Source organism: Podarcis vaucheri, assembly GCF_965113315.1.
Source record: "Podarcis vaucheri genome assembly, chromosome: 3".
NCBI classification, from domain to species: domain Eukaryota; kingdom Metazoa; phylum Chordata; class Lepidosauria; order Squamata; family Lacertidae; genus Podarcis; species Podarcis vaucheri.
This window is the reverse complement of record NC_138761.1, coordinates 29,053,768-29,068,322: the sequence shown is the minus strand read 5'-3', so window position 1 is coordinate 29,068,322 and position 14,555 is coordinate 29,053,768. Positions and strand designations below refer to the sequence as shown.

The 14,555-nt window shown below is 41.4% G+C and overlaps 1 protein-coding gene across 7 annotated transcripts in view; it reads left to right on the top strand.

Moving 5' to 3' along the window:
* The window catches only part of USH2A (usherin), a 432,976-nt gene that overhangs the window by 309,496 nt on the left and 108,925 nt on the right, over positions 1–14,555 (top strand). For all 7 annotated transcript variants that reach the window (XR_014218160.1, XM_082217159.1, XM_082217162.1 and 4 more), the window contains 2 exons: positions 10,448–10,616; positions 13,980–14,201. Coding sequence is in view for 6 of the 7 variants with exons in the window: in XM_082217159.1 (XP_082073285.1) it covers positions 10,448–10,616; positions 13,980–14,201 (391 nt within the window). In the remaining variant the exon portion in view is untranslated. The remainder of the gene's footprint in view (positions 1–10,447; positions 10,617–13,979; positions 14,202–14,555) is intronic.

Genomic DNA, 14,555 nt, shown 5'->3' with positions numbered 1-14,555 from the left:
CCATCTCTAGTGCAGGTATTAACACACTTTGGACCAGGCAGCACAGGCTCCTTGCTCCCATTTAGAGTGGTCCCACTCTTGCTCAGAGGCCGTAATGAATTGCACCATCCGGCTCCCCATAACTCACACGTCTATCCATGTTCTGAAGAAGGCATGGCCCCCAAGGGTGAGGCAGGCCCTAAAGGGATTCTACTTTCTGTCCTCCTTAAAAGTTGTGGAGCACTCTTTTCATGTGCTATATTAGGGGTAGCCAACATGATGCCTTCCAGATGCCATGGACTACAATTATAGTCATTACTGAGCATTGACCATGCTGACCGGGGCTGGTGGGAACTGTAACCCAAAAGAATTGGAGCGCACCACGGTGGCTGCATCCTGCTCTAAAGGATGCCTTAGGCTTCTCACCAGCTTCCCATCTCTTTTTACCTTTAATCACACTGACCTTGTCAGTTGTAACATATTTAACCAAATACATGAAGAAATTAATCAGATTTACTGATAAATCAAGCTGCCTCCCACGGTAGTACAGAATAGGTTCCCCTGGAATAGGCTTTTGTGTCCTGGGTCAGGAGTCAGCTTCACCTGCTGAATAGCAACCTGAAGGGGGGAGAAGGGGGAGTGACTCCACCTGCAACTGATCAGCCTTCAAGGACACAGAGGAGTAGGCACTGATGAGAACCAGCTGGCTTCAGCCTTCTTAAACAGAGCTCTCAGCAGCAGACAGATTCTGGAAACAACACCTGTGGTTCCCTACTTTGTACTTCCTGCTGTCTGTCTGGGCCCTTGGTTTGTGATCATTGGGTTTCCTGACCTCTGGATTGTCTGACCACATGGTTTGCTGTTTGCAGAACCCTTGGAATTGATTTGACTTTGTATGCTGATTCTGCCAGGTGTATCTTGGAGACTCTTCTCTTTGTTTGACCTCATGCTCCACCAAGCTCTACACACTGTTGCTTGGCAGCAGGGCGACAACACTTTTGTCCCCAAGAAATCAGTTTTTAGGCTGGTTTCCAAGACTACGCTAAGCAGGGGACTGCTGCTGCAGGAAAAAGCAGTCTTTGTGTGCCGGGGGTATTTGTCCTTCAGAAGCAATTTTTGTGTGTCCAGTTCTTCTAAGGAGAGGGCCAGCACAATAACCTTTATCTGGGCCAGATTATAAACCACACCAGAGAAGAATCTGAGGAGTTCCAAGGGTCATAATTTGAGATGGCCTCTCTGTTAGCCTCTCTGTCCGTCGACTACACTTAATACAAGCTGATATGGTGGATGATGAAAGGAGAATCATTGAGAGCCTTGACTGAAGACTTTGCAGGTGGCTTTGTCTATAAATTATTTGAAAGCTAAATTATCCTGCTATGAGCCACCTTCAGAGGGTTGTGCCCTGAAAGTTCTCCAGATAGTCAGCCAGACAGGCAGGTGCTAGAAGAGAGTTGCTTTCTTAGCTTACAATGTTTCAGAACAGAAAAAGCCTGCAAGGAGGAACAAATGAATGCCATGATGAGAAAGGTAAGTATCCAAGTGTATCAATACCATACAGTGCCATTTGATATCTGTAGTGCAAGAAATTCACTAAGAAAAAGACTATAATGGGATTTTTTTTTAAAAAAAACCATTCATTGGGTCCAGCTCAGCTGTGATCATCTTCATCTTAAAAATGAGCTATGCTCTTTCTGAAAATCAAGAGCAAAACATCTCTTTCCCTTTCCTTCTCCTTTATCTAGGACACAGTATGGCCCTTATACTATCTGGTTCATGTTTTACTTCCACTGTGCTTCAGCATTGGGCACAAGAACTTATGTCAGTAGGGTGCCTTCCGAAATGTTTTATCCAATATTGGATCTGCCTTTTGCCTGTTGCCTTTAGCAAAATAAAAGCAAAATATAAAAATAAACAAAGTTTATTCTGCATTACTTTACAGCCCTTCATAAAGGATCTGTACAGTGTTGACAGGGACTTGTTGCCACAGTGCAGCAGAGTCTTCAAACCATGATTCTTCCATTACGTATTTCATCTTGAGTGCTGATTTAAAGGAAGAGAGTGCAAGCAAATCTATGAATTTAGCATCTTAAAAGTTTAGTGTATGAGCATGTCGTTAATTAATTAAAAAGTGTAACTAATCCCAAACTGCAATTCACTCAAGGCCAAGAGGTACCAAAGAAAGTGATAGAAGGAAACACAATCTTAGGTGTTAATAAGGTGCTTTTAAAATAAGAGAATATGTTTATCGGTGAAAGTCACCAAAAGAAACCAATTAATATTCTGGATGATAAGCATCTTATATGGCATCCTTCTGTGGGTAGGGTTAGTCAAAACTGTAGCATTCACATTCTGTTTCCACTAAGATAAAGTTTTCAGATCTTGGCTTCATGAAATTTAAATGTTTATCATACACTGTAATCCAGAACCTTAAAAAGTAAAACAACCATTTCAGTTAGTCCTTGGAAATGTAGGTCTAACCAACTCCAGTATGCATCTTCAAAGTTGAACTGAGTGAAACACATAAGGGAACCTAAGGTTATACCACTATATAGGTTGATAAGTTTATTGTTTTGCCTTGGGTATGTGTTTTTGGTATGTGGATTTTAATGCTCAAGTAAGTTATGCTAGAGACTAATGTCCTTCAATTAGCTGCTGAATTAATGTGGATTGGCAACACACTATGCAAATAACCTCATTATTTATTTACAGTGGTGCCCCGCAAGACGAATGCCTCGCAAGATGGAAAATTCGCTAGACGAAAGAGTTTTCCGTTTTGGAGGTGCTTCGCAAAACGAATCTCCTATGGGCTTGCTTCGCAAGATGAAAATGTCTTGCGAGTTCCTGCTGGGTTCCCCCCCCCTTTTCTAAGCCGCTAAGCCGCTTATCAGCTGATCCGATAAGCTGATAAGCCGCTAAAAGCTGCTAATAGCGCTAATCCTCTAATCCGTCAATGGGCTTGCTTCGCAAGACGAAAAAACTGCTAGACGAAGAGAATCACGGAACGGATTCTTTTCGTCTTGCGAGGCACCACTGTATTACATTTGTTTCCCACATTTCCTCCAAAGAGTTTAAGGTGGCACACACGCTTTCCCACTTGTCCATTTTATCTTCAAGACAGCCTTGTGAGGTAGATTAGTCTAAAAGAGTGGGACTGGCCCAAGGTCACCTAATGGCCTTCATGGCTGAGTGGGGATTTGAACCCTTGAATGCCAGACTCTAGTCCAACTCTCTAGCCACTTCCTCACATTATCTTATTACTTTAATTATGATCCAAGTCAAAAGAACATTTGTTTCCATTTGTAGGAGTTTGAGTGTGGTAAGTGGGTCTTGTGGATGTTCTGACAACGCATGCTGAAAATTCACTCACAACCCGTGGCTTTCAAAGTTGTAGGGCAGGATCCAGGCAATTGTATTTAGAGCACAATGCAGGACACCTGAAGACAATCCAACCTGCTTGCAAAATTTGAGGAAATTTGGGAGAAGCAACCAGTGCAGTGAAAGGATCTTCAAGTGGGAATTAGAAGTATGCTTTAGTGCAATGACCCGGGCCACTTCTAGTAACCCAAGCTGCTTGTACTGGCCCACCAGGTCTGTCAAAATTGGGTACCTTGACCAGGATTAAAAGGTGGAGCATCTCAACTGGTAGGACTTGAGGCTTTTAATCTCAAGGTTGTGGGTTCAAGCCCCACATTGGGCAAAAGAATCCTGCATTGCAGCGGGTGAACTAGATGACCCTTGTCCATTCTTCCAACTATAATTCTATCAGATGAAGGTCCTGGGTTTTGCAACTCATGCTATGAGTAGGCATGATTATGTATCATAAAATGTGTTTAGTTGGTCTCAGAATAAGATTTCCTCCATTTGTGCTTTTTTGTCCAACCCACAAACTGCAGCTCCTTAAAATACCAGGGAGCGGTGTGATTTAAAACAAATTCTACCTGCATCCCTAATTCCTATTAATCTAGGTGGAACTAAGTCAGGTCCATTGTATGGACTATAATTAGGTAATGAAATATTTTCTATTAGGTAGGATAGCACATATATGGCCCTATGCCCGATTACGCCATCCACAGTTGCTGTTCCTAAATAAAATAGGATGAGATAATACTGACCTTATGAGAACCCTGGCTGCTTCTGCACCTAAATAAAGGAGGATGAGATAATGATGATCATTACCAATTTCTGTATGTTGGCTTTTTTCCCTTCCAGAATATGACACAATCCTGACATTACTTGAATGCATTCTGTTTTATGGGCTGATAATGCATATCCTCTGGGCTTCATACCAATGCAAATAGTAACTGTCTTAAAATGCTGCCAAAAATGCTATTTTGCGATTTACAGCATGTTGCAGATGATGTTACGGAGCTATGTAATAGTATAGTGAAGCATGCAAATGTTGGCTAGCTGGATAAATGAGCTTCAGCCTTGTGTTGAGTAGGAGCAAATTGGTAAGCTCCTTCTTAGGCACATAGTGACAGCTACTTTTAACAAGAGGTTCTCTCAGGAAAGCATGCCCAAATTCCCCATGGAGAACTCGATGACACAGTCTATCCTTGCAGAAAACTATTCCTCAGTTGGATGGGAGAGGTTCCTAACATGTTTGTTTATGCCATTACAAGTCAAGTTGCAAGACAATATCAGGCTGATCCTAATTACCCTAATCAGAAATGCAACATCTATCTAAAAGTGTCCAAATGCCATGCTTGGAAGGGAACTGCTCAGTGTGTTTGTGAGAGAGGCAGACCTGTTCAGTCTCTAACATAAGAATATGACAGGAGCCTCCTGAATCAGGCCATTGGTCCATCTAGTCCAGTATTGTCTTCTCACAGTGGCCAACCAGATGCTGGGGGTTGAACCTGAGATCTTCTGCAGATTCTCTACCACTCAGCTGTGTCCCTTCCACAGTTTCATTTTCAGTCTGATCTTGTTTCCTTAGTATGGAGGTGCATTATCATATCCCCAAGCGTGAAGATAAGTTTCCCCTGAATTTGTAGCAGGGGAGGAAAATATCTCCCACCAACCCCAAGACAAAGGTGTCTCTTCTATACTTCTCAGATCTTTAAAACAGAATTTTGTTTAATAATTGTCTTGTAGCGAGGCAGACGCTCTAGTAACAGTAATTCCTAGCAAGTATACAAATACACATAGGATGGAATAAATTAACACCAGTGCAAACTTGCAGTGCATAAACCAAACAGGATTATAGTTATAGTCATACGCACATTTGCTAGAGACAGGAGTACCACATTTTTCCATGTATAAGATGATGCTTTTTGCTAAAAAGAATTAGGCAAGCAGGAGATTGGCAGCGGCGATTGGGTGGGTGATTGGTGGCTGCGGCAAGGCCTGCTGGCAATTGGCTGTGGCTTCGGCAATTGGGCAGGCGATTGGCAGCTGCAGCAAGTGGGCGGGAGGGCTGTTGGTGGCGGCGAGCAGGCATACAATTGCTGGCTGCGGTGAGGTGTGCAATTGGCAGTGACTGTGGCAAGCGATCAGCATTGGCGGGTGAGCGATTGGCGGAAGTGACCTCCCCTACCCTCCAAAAAAGCTAGACAACTTTATTTCTTAAATATTGAGTTTTTTAAAATAGGGTTGTCTTATACATGGGGGCGTCTTATACACGGAAGTATACGGTATTTTCTTATTGAACTCAGTGGGACTTATTTCCAAGTGCAGTATTACAATAACTCAAAATAAGTGGGAAAGGTACTGTTGTTTCACTGGACAAAAAGAGGTCCCAAATGTGAAGTCGGGGTTCTGAATTTTAATGCATCCAAATGAGTAAGATTTGAATCTTACTCATTTGGATACTTTAAAATTCAGAATTTGGACAATGGGGTTATTTCCAGCTCTGGTTTCCCTGCCATTTCAGGGAAAACTCCCCCCCCCTCCATTTCTGTCAATCTGTGATAAAGGAATCAGGGGAATATGTGAGTTGCTTTGTTTTACCGATTGACCGCATAAAAAGCTCAGCTTCATAAACTGTGTTAATTTCTGTAATTTTCTTTATTTTCCACTCAGTTTGATTGTTAGCATTTTCACCTGTTTAAAAGTAATTACAGAAGGAAATGTGAAAGTCATAGTATCATTGCCCTGCATGCTCAGAAGAACTCAATGGGGCTAATCACGTGAATAATGTTAGTGCCTAAAGGAATAACGGTACTGAACCATAGCAAGCCTGTGTATGCACTAGTTAATAGGTTTCCACTAATACAGATAAGTCGCTGTTGCACCATCAATCTGCCAAAGTATAGATAAAGATTTTCTTGCTGCCATACATTTCAATTAAACTTACGAGCTGATGGCTGTATGTGAGGCCGAGCCACAGAAGGCTTGTACTTAAGAATCTGATCTCACCTGGGCTTAGATAGACTGACGGTTGAATTATAGATATAGACATTTAAGGGAGGGGGTGTGGAATAAAAAAAGAAAAGGATTCATCTTTGCCATTAGAAAGTTAATCCTCACCTTCAAAATGCACATTTTCATTCAGGGATGCATTGGAGCATTATTCAGCTGCCACCAGACTGGGGCATGTGGCTTTGGCGTTCTGATGCTTTGAACTAGGCTTGGAAATGGACTGCCTAACTTGCTTCACAAATTTCTGCTCCTTTCCTAGCGGCAGCACTGAATTAAGGGACAGCCCCATTTGTCGATTTCAGCTTGTACATTTAAGAGCACGAGGCCATAAGGCAAGCCTGTTAGATCAGGCCAATGGCCTATCTAGTCCAGCATCCTGTTCTCCCAGTGGCAAGCTTTACCACTTACCCGTATTTTTTGCTCTATTGGACGCACCAGACCACAAGACGCACCTAGTTTTTGGAGGAGGAAAACAAGAAAAAAAATATTCTGAATCTCAGAAGCCAGAACAGCAAGAGGCATCGCTACGCAGTGAAAGCAGCAATCCCTCTTGCTGTTCCGACTTCTGTGATAGCTGCGCAGCCTGCATTCGCTCCATAAGACGCGCACACATTTCCCCTTACTTTTTAGGAGGGAAAAAGTGAGTCTTATAGAGCAAAAAATACGGTACTGTTAATGAGCAGGAGGTATCCGTTACCTAATGACAGGCTTGTACAAGGCTTGTACAAACGTTTTATTTCCTCTTGCATAGAGTTCTGCTTTTAGAAATTACCAAGAAAACTGAAGGGGGCAAATCCATTTAAAGAGTATTTTTTCCCCATGTGTAGTTTAAAAAGGAGCTGCATGCCCAGCTAACAAAGCATAGCAGAGATTAGACGTGTCAAATGGCACATTACTGCAACCAACTAGTGATAAAATATGCAGGGTTAAGGGGCCTGTCTGCACTATAAATTAGTTTAACTATCATTACTTCCTCATTCCCACAGAGTTTTCATTTTGAGGGGAATCTGGGGATGCTTAGCATTTTTTTAATTAAAAAAATACATATATTCTCATAATATTTAAAAAAATATTACTCCACGGTCAGGAAGTCATTGCAAAACCTTTTTAATTCACTTTGTTGCTGTAGTTGTGTTCAGTGTAGTGCTTATAGAATGGTGGTGGGTTTATTTATAGCAGGGGTAGGGAACCTTGCAGAATGCTCTCCCCAGGAAGGGTCGTCTTGTGCCTTCGTTACATCTTTATGCATCAGGCAAAAATTCTTCTCCCTGGCCTTTGGCTAATTAAATAATCTATGGCCTTTTAAAATGGGGGGTGGGAGGGGGAATTGTTTTCGCTTGTTATGTATTTTTGTGTTTTTATATTGCAAACTGTCCTGGATGAAGAGCTCTACAGATATGTAATAAACAAATAACAACAGTTGTAATAGCTACAGACCCACTCACAGTGATCCCCCCCTCCCCTGGGAGCAAATACCTAGACAGAGATAGGTGGAATAAACAGCACAAGATGTTCTGGGTATTTTAAAATGGGCCACAAATTTTATTGATTACAATTGTAGGTAGGGTTTGGGTGTGTGTCCATTCTCAGCCTTCAGATGGAGGGCTGACACTTGAGCAGGGTCATGCCTGGGATTATTGGACCTCCTCGAGATGCAGTTCTCCCTAGGTGGCCCCCTGAGGCTGCTGCTGGAAACTCTAGAGCCCCTCTGTCCCACACTTGGCTCTGGACAGACTTCCATCAAGACCCCTGTAATGCGGTACCCTGAGATTGCACCTGTATGGGACAGGAGTCATGCAGCACTTTGCCCCAACCCAATGTTAGACTAAGGATTCCACCCAATGCCTTATCTGCCAAAAGTTGTGGCTATTGCTATGAGGAAGGCAAAACTTCCAAACGGGGGCAATCTGTTTGCAGGCAAATTCCTTCCTGGCTCCGAATGTGACAACCATTAATAAATTACAGCAAGGTCAGTTAGGCGGTGTGAAGGAAGGGAAATAGGGTTAGCATACAAACAGCCACAGCATAACAGTGTGGGAGGGAGAGCTGCTCTTTGGCCGACTGCAGTCCCAGCTTATGTATTTCCGGGTGGCAGGCCAGAGTGAAAACTACTCCACATCCAGGCGCCACCCCCTTTGGCCTACCACACGGGCCACTTCAGATTTAGTGGCTAGTGGGCTTTCCTGTCCTCCCTTGTGGGTGGCCAAGTGGGAATCCACAGTGGCTGGCCCATGCAGGGGTTGTTTGCTCCACAAAGGTGGCCTGCTGCGATGGGCTGCAGCCTCTGCCCACTCCAATACTGGGTAAGCAGGCATTATTGCTTGCAATCAAGAGTGAAAATTAGAGCGGCACTGAATTTGACTGAAACAAGTTTGGCTGAATTTCTGACAGGAGATAATTTCACCCCCTACCTTCCGCCCCCCCAAAGCCGCTGAATATTTTGTGACCTTTGGGGATGTTTTTGGAGGGAACTGCAGCCTTACAGTTGGTTTTTCACTCTCTTTGTGGGTTAACGAAAACAAGACTTATTCCCATCACTAGTACTTGCCACAGTAAGTGCCCCCTTTCCAAGCATTGCCTTGAGATGCTTCACATGCCAGACATCAGGCCTTATTTCTGGAGGCACCCTTTGTTAAAAAATAAAAAAAAATCAGCTGAACTTTTCTATTCACACTGCACGTTTGTAATCCTTTTGATGAGGTAGAACCTGATATTTAAAAAGTTGACAGCAAGTGTGCAAAACTATGATGGACAATTTTATATCTGTTTGGGAAAGATTTTGCTCCACATGAAAATGAAAGCGAAATTACGTGAGTGGTTTTATTTGACCACTAATAAACATAAAAGATCAATAAGGTATCCTTTATGTACCTGTGCTACACTAGAAAACACCTTTTCGATCTAGCAATAATAACTGTTCCTTGTAAAATGAAATGAATGTAAGTTCTGAGATTGCATTTTACAATGACTCAACTTACTGTTCGGTATGTGTCATGTGTACGCCATGCTAGCCTGCTTTCACAGGTTCAAGCATACAAATAATTATTTGATTGTTCAAGCATATAATTCATCCCAACAATAGCCAGAAAGAGGTCTTCAGTTAAGTCCTATTCAGAAATCATTTCCATGCGAATGCTACTTCAAGGAGAAAGTGTGTGTGTGTGTGTGTGTGTGTGTGTGTGTGTGTACATACACACATATATTATGATCAGTGTATTTGAAGAATCATAGTAGTAAAGAAGTGATCATATGCCACAAAGGAAAAAATAAATTTAAGAAACAACACAGGTGCTTGCATTGGGAAACCCTGATTTGTATAATTATAGCTTTCTAATTCATACACGTCCTATCCGAAATCCAGAAATGAGAACTACATTCTAATCATGATAACATCTCAGCATCAAAAATCTTAAAGTTTCCTGAAGAAACATCTATATTAATGAAGAAATCATTACTGTAAAATATGCTTGAAGGCCAACAATTGTAGCACTAATCAATGCATGTTGTATGGTGGTCATATGTCCAACTCTGCATATGATAGTTCTTTCTTTTAAGAGTTGTCCTTCCCAAGTCCAGTTTAATGGTAAAAAGTATAAGGAGGGAGGGCAGAGGTCTTGAAGCTGCCCATCAAAAATTAGAGGCATGGCAGAAGGCTGAGCAGGCACTTATCTCACCTACATTATGGTGAGATAATTTGCATTTCTTTTTTGTCTGTATACTATATTTGCACTAGCGCCTCTTTCCAGTAACTCCTGCAGCCAAGCTGGTGCCAAACGTATTGCTCTGCTTTCCTTTGGACCACATCAAGAAGGTCGAGGGGGATGGGGTTGTCTGGACAGTCCAGGACCTCCATACATACTGCCCAGGCTTGTGCCCCAGGAAGGTCACTTCGCTGTTGTCAACACAGTGTTTGACTTCACCCTTGGATGTCCATTCCATTGTATCTCAAGACAGACAAAGATCAACAACAAGAGGGCACGGCATGACTTTCAGCCATTATATCTTCTTTAGATTTATACATACTTTCCCCTTCTGATTGTTTTCTGCAGGAAATATATTTTTAACACATTGTGTCTCTGTCCTTGTTGTTTTTAAATACTTTAAGGTGTGTTGCAATGGGATTCTGCACAACAATACACCAGGTTTCCGGTGCTGTGAAGACAAATACATCCCAGTTATGCATAATACATCAGGTGTTTGCTGTGGCGGCCAGGTGCATGCTGTGCAACCGGAGCATCAGTGTTGTGGTGGCTATTACACAAGAGTACTAGCAGGTAAGGGGGGAAATAATGCAAGAATTTGACAAAACACATCTGCACAGTTGTCTTTCAGAAGAATGAATTTGTATTTGTGCGTAAATTTTAGAAGAATAATATTTCACAGGATAAGAAATGGAATAGTGCTGTGATTTTTGCCCAATATTGGAAAAGCATTCTATGCTCATAATGACACTGTTGAATGGATGAATACGTAAAGTATCTACACACTTATGTGTTAGGCATTCGTTATCTAAATAGCTTTACAATGGCTGAATATGTGAACAGGATGAGAATTGACAGCTTGGTGTTGGTTGAGGAACTATGGGTTCAAATCTCCACTGAGCCATGATGTTCACTCGGAGAACTTGGGCCAGTCACCCTCACTCCATCTAATTCTACTGGGGAGCAGGTGAGTTGAAAGTTAGTTGCAGCACATTTTGGCTCACCACGACATACTAAACTAGTTATCTTTTTATTGCGTGTATATACCATCCCATAACAAGCTCACTGCACGGCTTACCACAAAATAGAATGGCTTCCAAGTGTGACTTTTCTCCACACAGTGCAATTTGACACTGCAGAAAATGGGTTAGCTCCATCTTATCTGCCCATGTAGACATATACCCAATTCCTAATTAAAAGCTGTATATATTTAAGGGGGTGGGGGTGGAATCAAGACCCAGTATTACATTCCTTATTGTATATTGTCAGAATCACTAAGTACTCTGGAAAATGGGGTGCTGTATAGTATGAAATCTGTTCCATGATACATTCCCCCCCCCAAATTTAAGCTTGCCAAGAAAGAAACATCTTTTTTTCCCCTTTGAGCAACCCTCTTAATATTATTTGCAATTAGGTTTTTGACACATTTTAAAATAGGGCGAGTATGGTAGCCCAAAGAAAGATTTCTACCGGATGTTTAATGCACAAAACTCTTTGCAGACAACTGTGAGGTCAGCAGCTAAATTGACTGCATTACCCATGGGTTGGCAAACACTCCCTGTGCTCAGAAGTACTTTGAATTTCAGCCAAGCTATGCAGCACATCCTAAATTCCAGGGCCTTCAGAAGTCATTCATATATCACAATATTAGAATGCCTCCCATGATGTCATCCAAAAGGGGGAAAAATGCTGTCCCAATAAAGGAGAGTCTTTTGGTGGTCTCATTAATCTCAATGTACTAAAATAAGAAGATCATTGTCTGTGACCTCTAGACCCATCCGGTGGTCTCTGTTAACTAGCTTAATGCTGTTTACATAAGGACAGAAAAGTACAGTGATGCAAACCATCTTGTCTCTAAAAGAAGCTCAAATTCAATTGGCAATTGTTTAGTTTCAAGTGGTGAATATTTTTAAACTGTTTGCCAGCAGTGTTTTTTTTAAGATGTGGTTTTTGCTTTCTTCTTCCCCCTTGTTTCTTAAGTGCAGCAACAAGAACAATATTGGTCACTTTCCTCCTCTCTCTCTTTTTATAATTATGCTAATAACCCCAAGCGAAATGTTAATGTGGGTCATTTTTTGATAAGGATAACAATTAACTGGTAAGACTGCATGGTAGTTTCAGAGAGAAAACATTTTCAAGCTTGGCTTGGAATGGATCCCATTTTGAGAGGTTAATGAGAAGGTTACTGATCCTTTGTGTCTTATGTCTAATGGTCCTTTTATAAAATAAAAATATATGAAAAAATCTGTATTCTTTCCAATTGATGTAACTTACATACCCCGTTGAAGGCCTTACTCTGTTCAGTCATGAAATTAGATTCTGAGGAGAGCAGAGAAATGTGGTTAAGTATCTAAACTGATTATATCTCTTACACTCCAAAGGTTTGCTCATGTCTTTTTTGGTTTATTATTGACTTTATTTGATAAAGATATTTATACAGGGCACTCTTGGCATGCATGCCTTCCAGATGTTGTTTGGCCACTTTTAATAATGTGAGAGATGAACTTAAGTCCTTTGCTACAAGCATGAAGCTTAGAACTCAGGAAAGGAGTGGTAGTGTTATCTTTGAGGAAAGAAGATAAGGATATGAATCCCAAAGCAAAGATGGGAAGGGGTGAATTTCCAAACTATAATAAAGTAAATAATGCTAGCGCTCATCACACTTCTCTCTCTCCCTGGGGTTTTGTGGAGAAAGTGAACAATGTTCTTTTCTGAATGTCATCTGAGAACATCGTAGCTAGCTTCCAGCAAGGTGACTTATGCCTCATATTGCATGCACACACTAGTGGTTTTGGACAGTTCCCTTTTCAAAACTCCCCTAATAGAACTCCAAGTGGCATATTAAAGTTGAAGAAGATTCAAATATAGTTGATGGAGAGTACTTCTGAAGAGGAAACTTAAGTGAAAGATAGCTGGTTCACATGTGGACCACAGCATGCATGACTCTGGATGTGTGTACAATTGTATTTTTCTGAAAACGACTACCTAAATAATTTTCAAAAACAGGAGTACCTGGCGTGCTCTGGTCCATGGGGTCACAAAGAGTCAGACAGGACTAAACGACAACAAAGACTTTTCAGAAATGGAGAAACAGAGCAGTTATAATTAGGTGCCCAGTGCAGTATTATAGCAATGATTCATTTCAACGCTAGTAGTATCACTAGCTTGTACATGCCCAATCTAGTACAACTTGGAAACCTGCTTTGAGGGGCTTTAATAATTCATGGCAGAAATAACACCATTTGAAAACCATAGTAATATCAAATAAAAAGAATTTTACTTTTTAAAAAAGTTTACAAAATCCCAGAAATCCCGGGCCTCTCCTAGCTATAGTATCTGAAGTTCTTCAACATGGGAGATACTGCAAAAATGCTCTCAGGCAAAATGTAGCGCATGGTAGCAATTGTTAAGTTATATATACGGGCACGGGCCATCTCTTTTGACAGAAAAGCCTTCCTCTCTCAGCCACACCAATCCCTTTTCCTTTTTTCCTAGCCCTTTTTTCTCTCATCTTTGTTAACTTGTCCACCAGCCCTGTCCTTTTCCTTCACAGTTAACCTACTTGTGATACTGTAAACCTGTTGGACAGGAATGATATTATAGGTGTTTCCTTCTAATGTATTACACTTTTAGCTAAAAGCTTAACATGCAAGGACATTTTCACCCTTCACTGAAATAGTCTAATGTGCACATAACTGTATTTGCATCCATCCATTCTTTGCCTTTTTTGTCCTTCCTCTCCTTTGTTATCTGCTACCCTGTCAAATGTTAGATTGAAAGCTTAAGAATCCCTTTGCTTATGCTAAACCATACCATTCTATGTACATTGATGCTGATGCGTAAATAATATTAACGCATATCTACTACTGCTACTGCCAACATCAACAAATAATGGAATGGATTATGTAGATTTCCATACTGTGTTTAAATCTACAGGAGAAGTATGCTGCCCAGATGAAGAACAAAACTGGGCCTCTGTTGGGATTGGGGATTCCTGCTGCCGGGGAATTCCTTATTCCACATCAGGGAACCAGATATGTTGTGGTGGATCTCTCCATGATGGCTTCAGTCAGCAATGTTGTGGGGGACAAATAGTCAGCAAAGACCTGATCTGTTGTGGTGATGAAGGAAAGGGGGAAATCCATCTACCTACTACAGGTACTCTCTTAAATTGTTGCAGAAATATACTCTGTTCTCTCTTTTTTTTGCTATTAAAAACTTAAGAAAGGTTCGTCTTCCCAAAATGATTATTCCATCTATAGAAGAAAAGAGACCTGGATACTGAACTGCTTTTAGAAGACACTTTGTGCTCTGCCCCTGTGGAACTCAATTGTTCAAAAGAGGTTGGCGAGAATAATGGGCAACATTAAAAACAAGACAGAAGTGTGCTTTTAAGTTACTGCTTTCTGTTGCTAGCTTGAGGCCTGCCTGAGTGTAAAGGACTCCATAGGCACCACACTTGTAGGAAATCTGTCTCAGCTGCCTTTCACTGAGTCAGACAATTGCTCATTT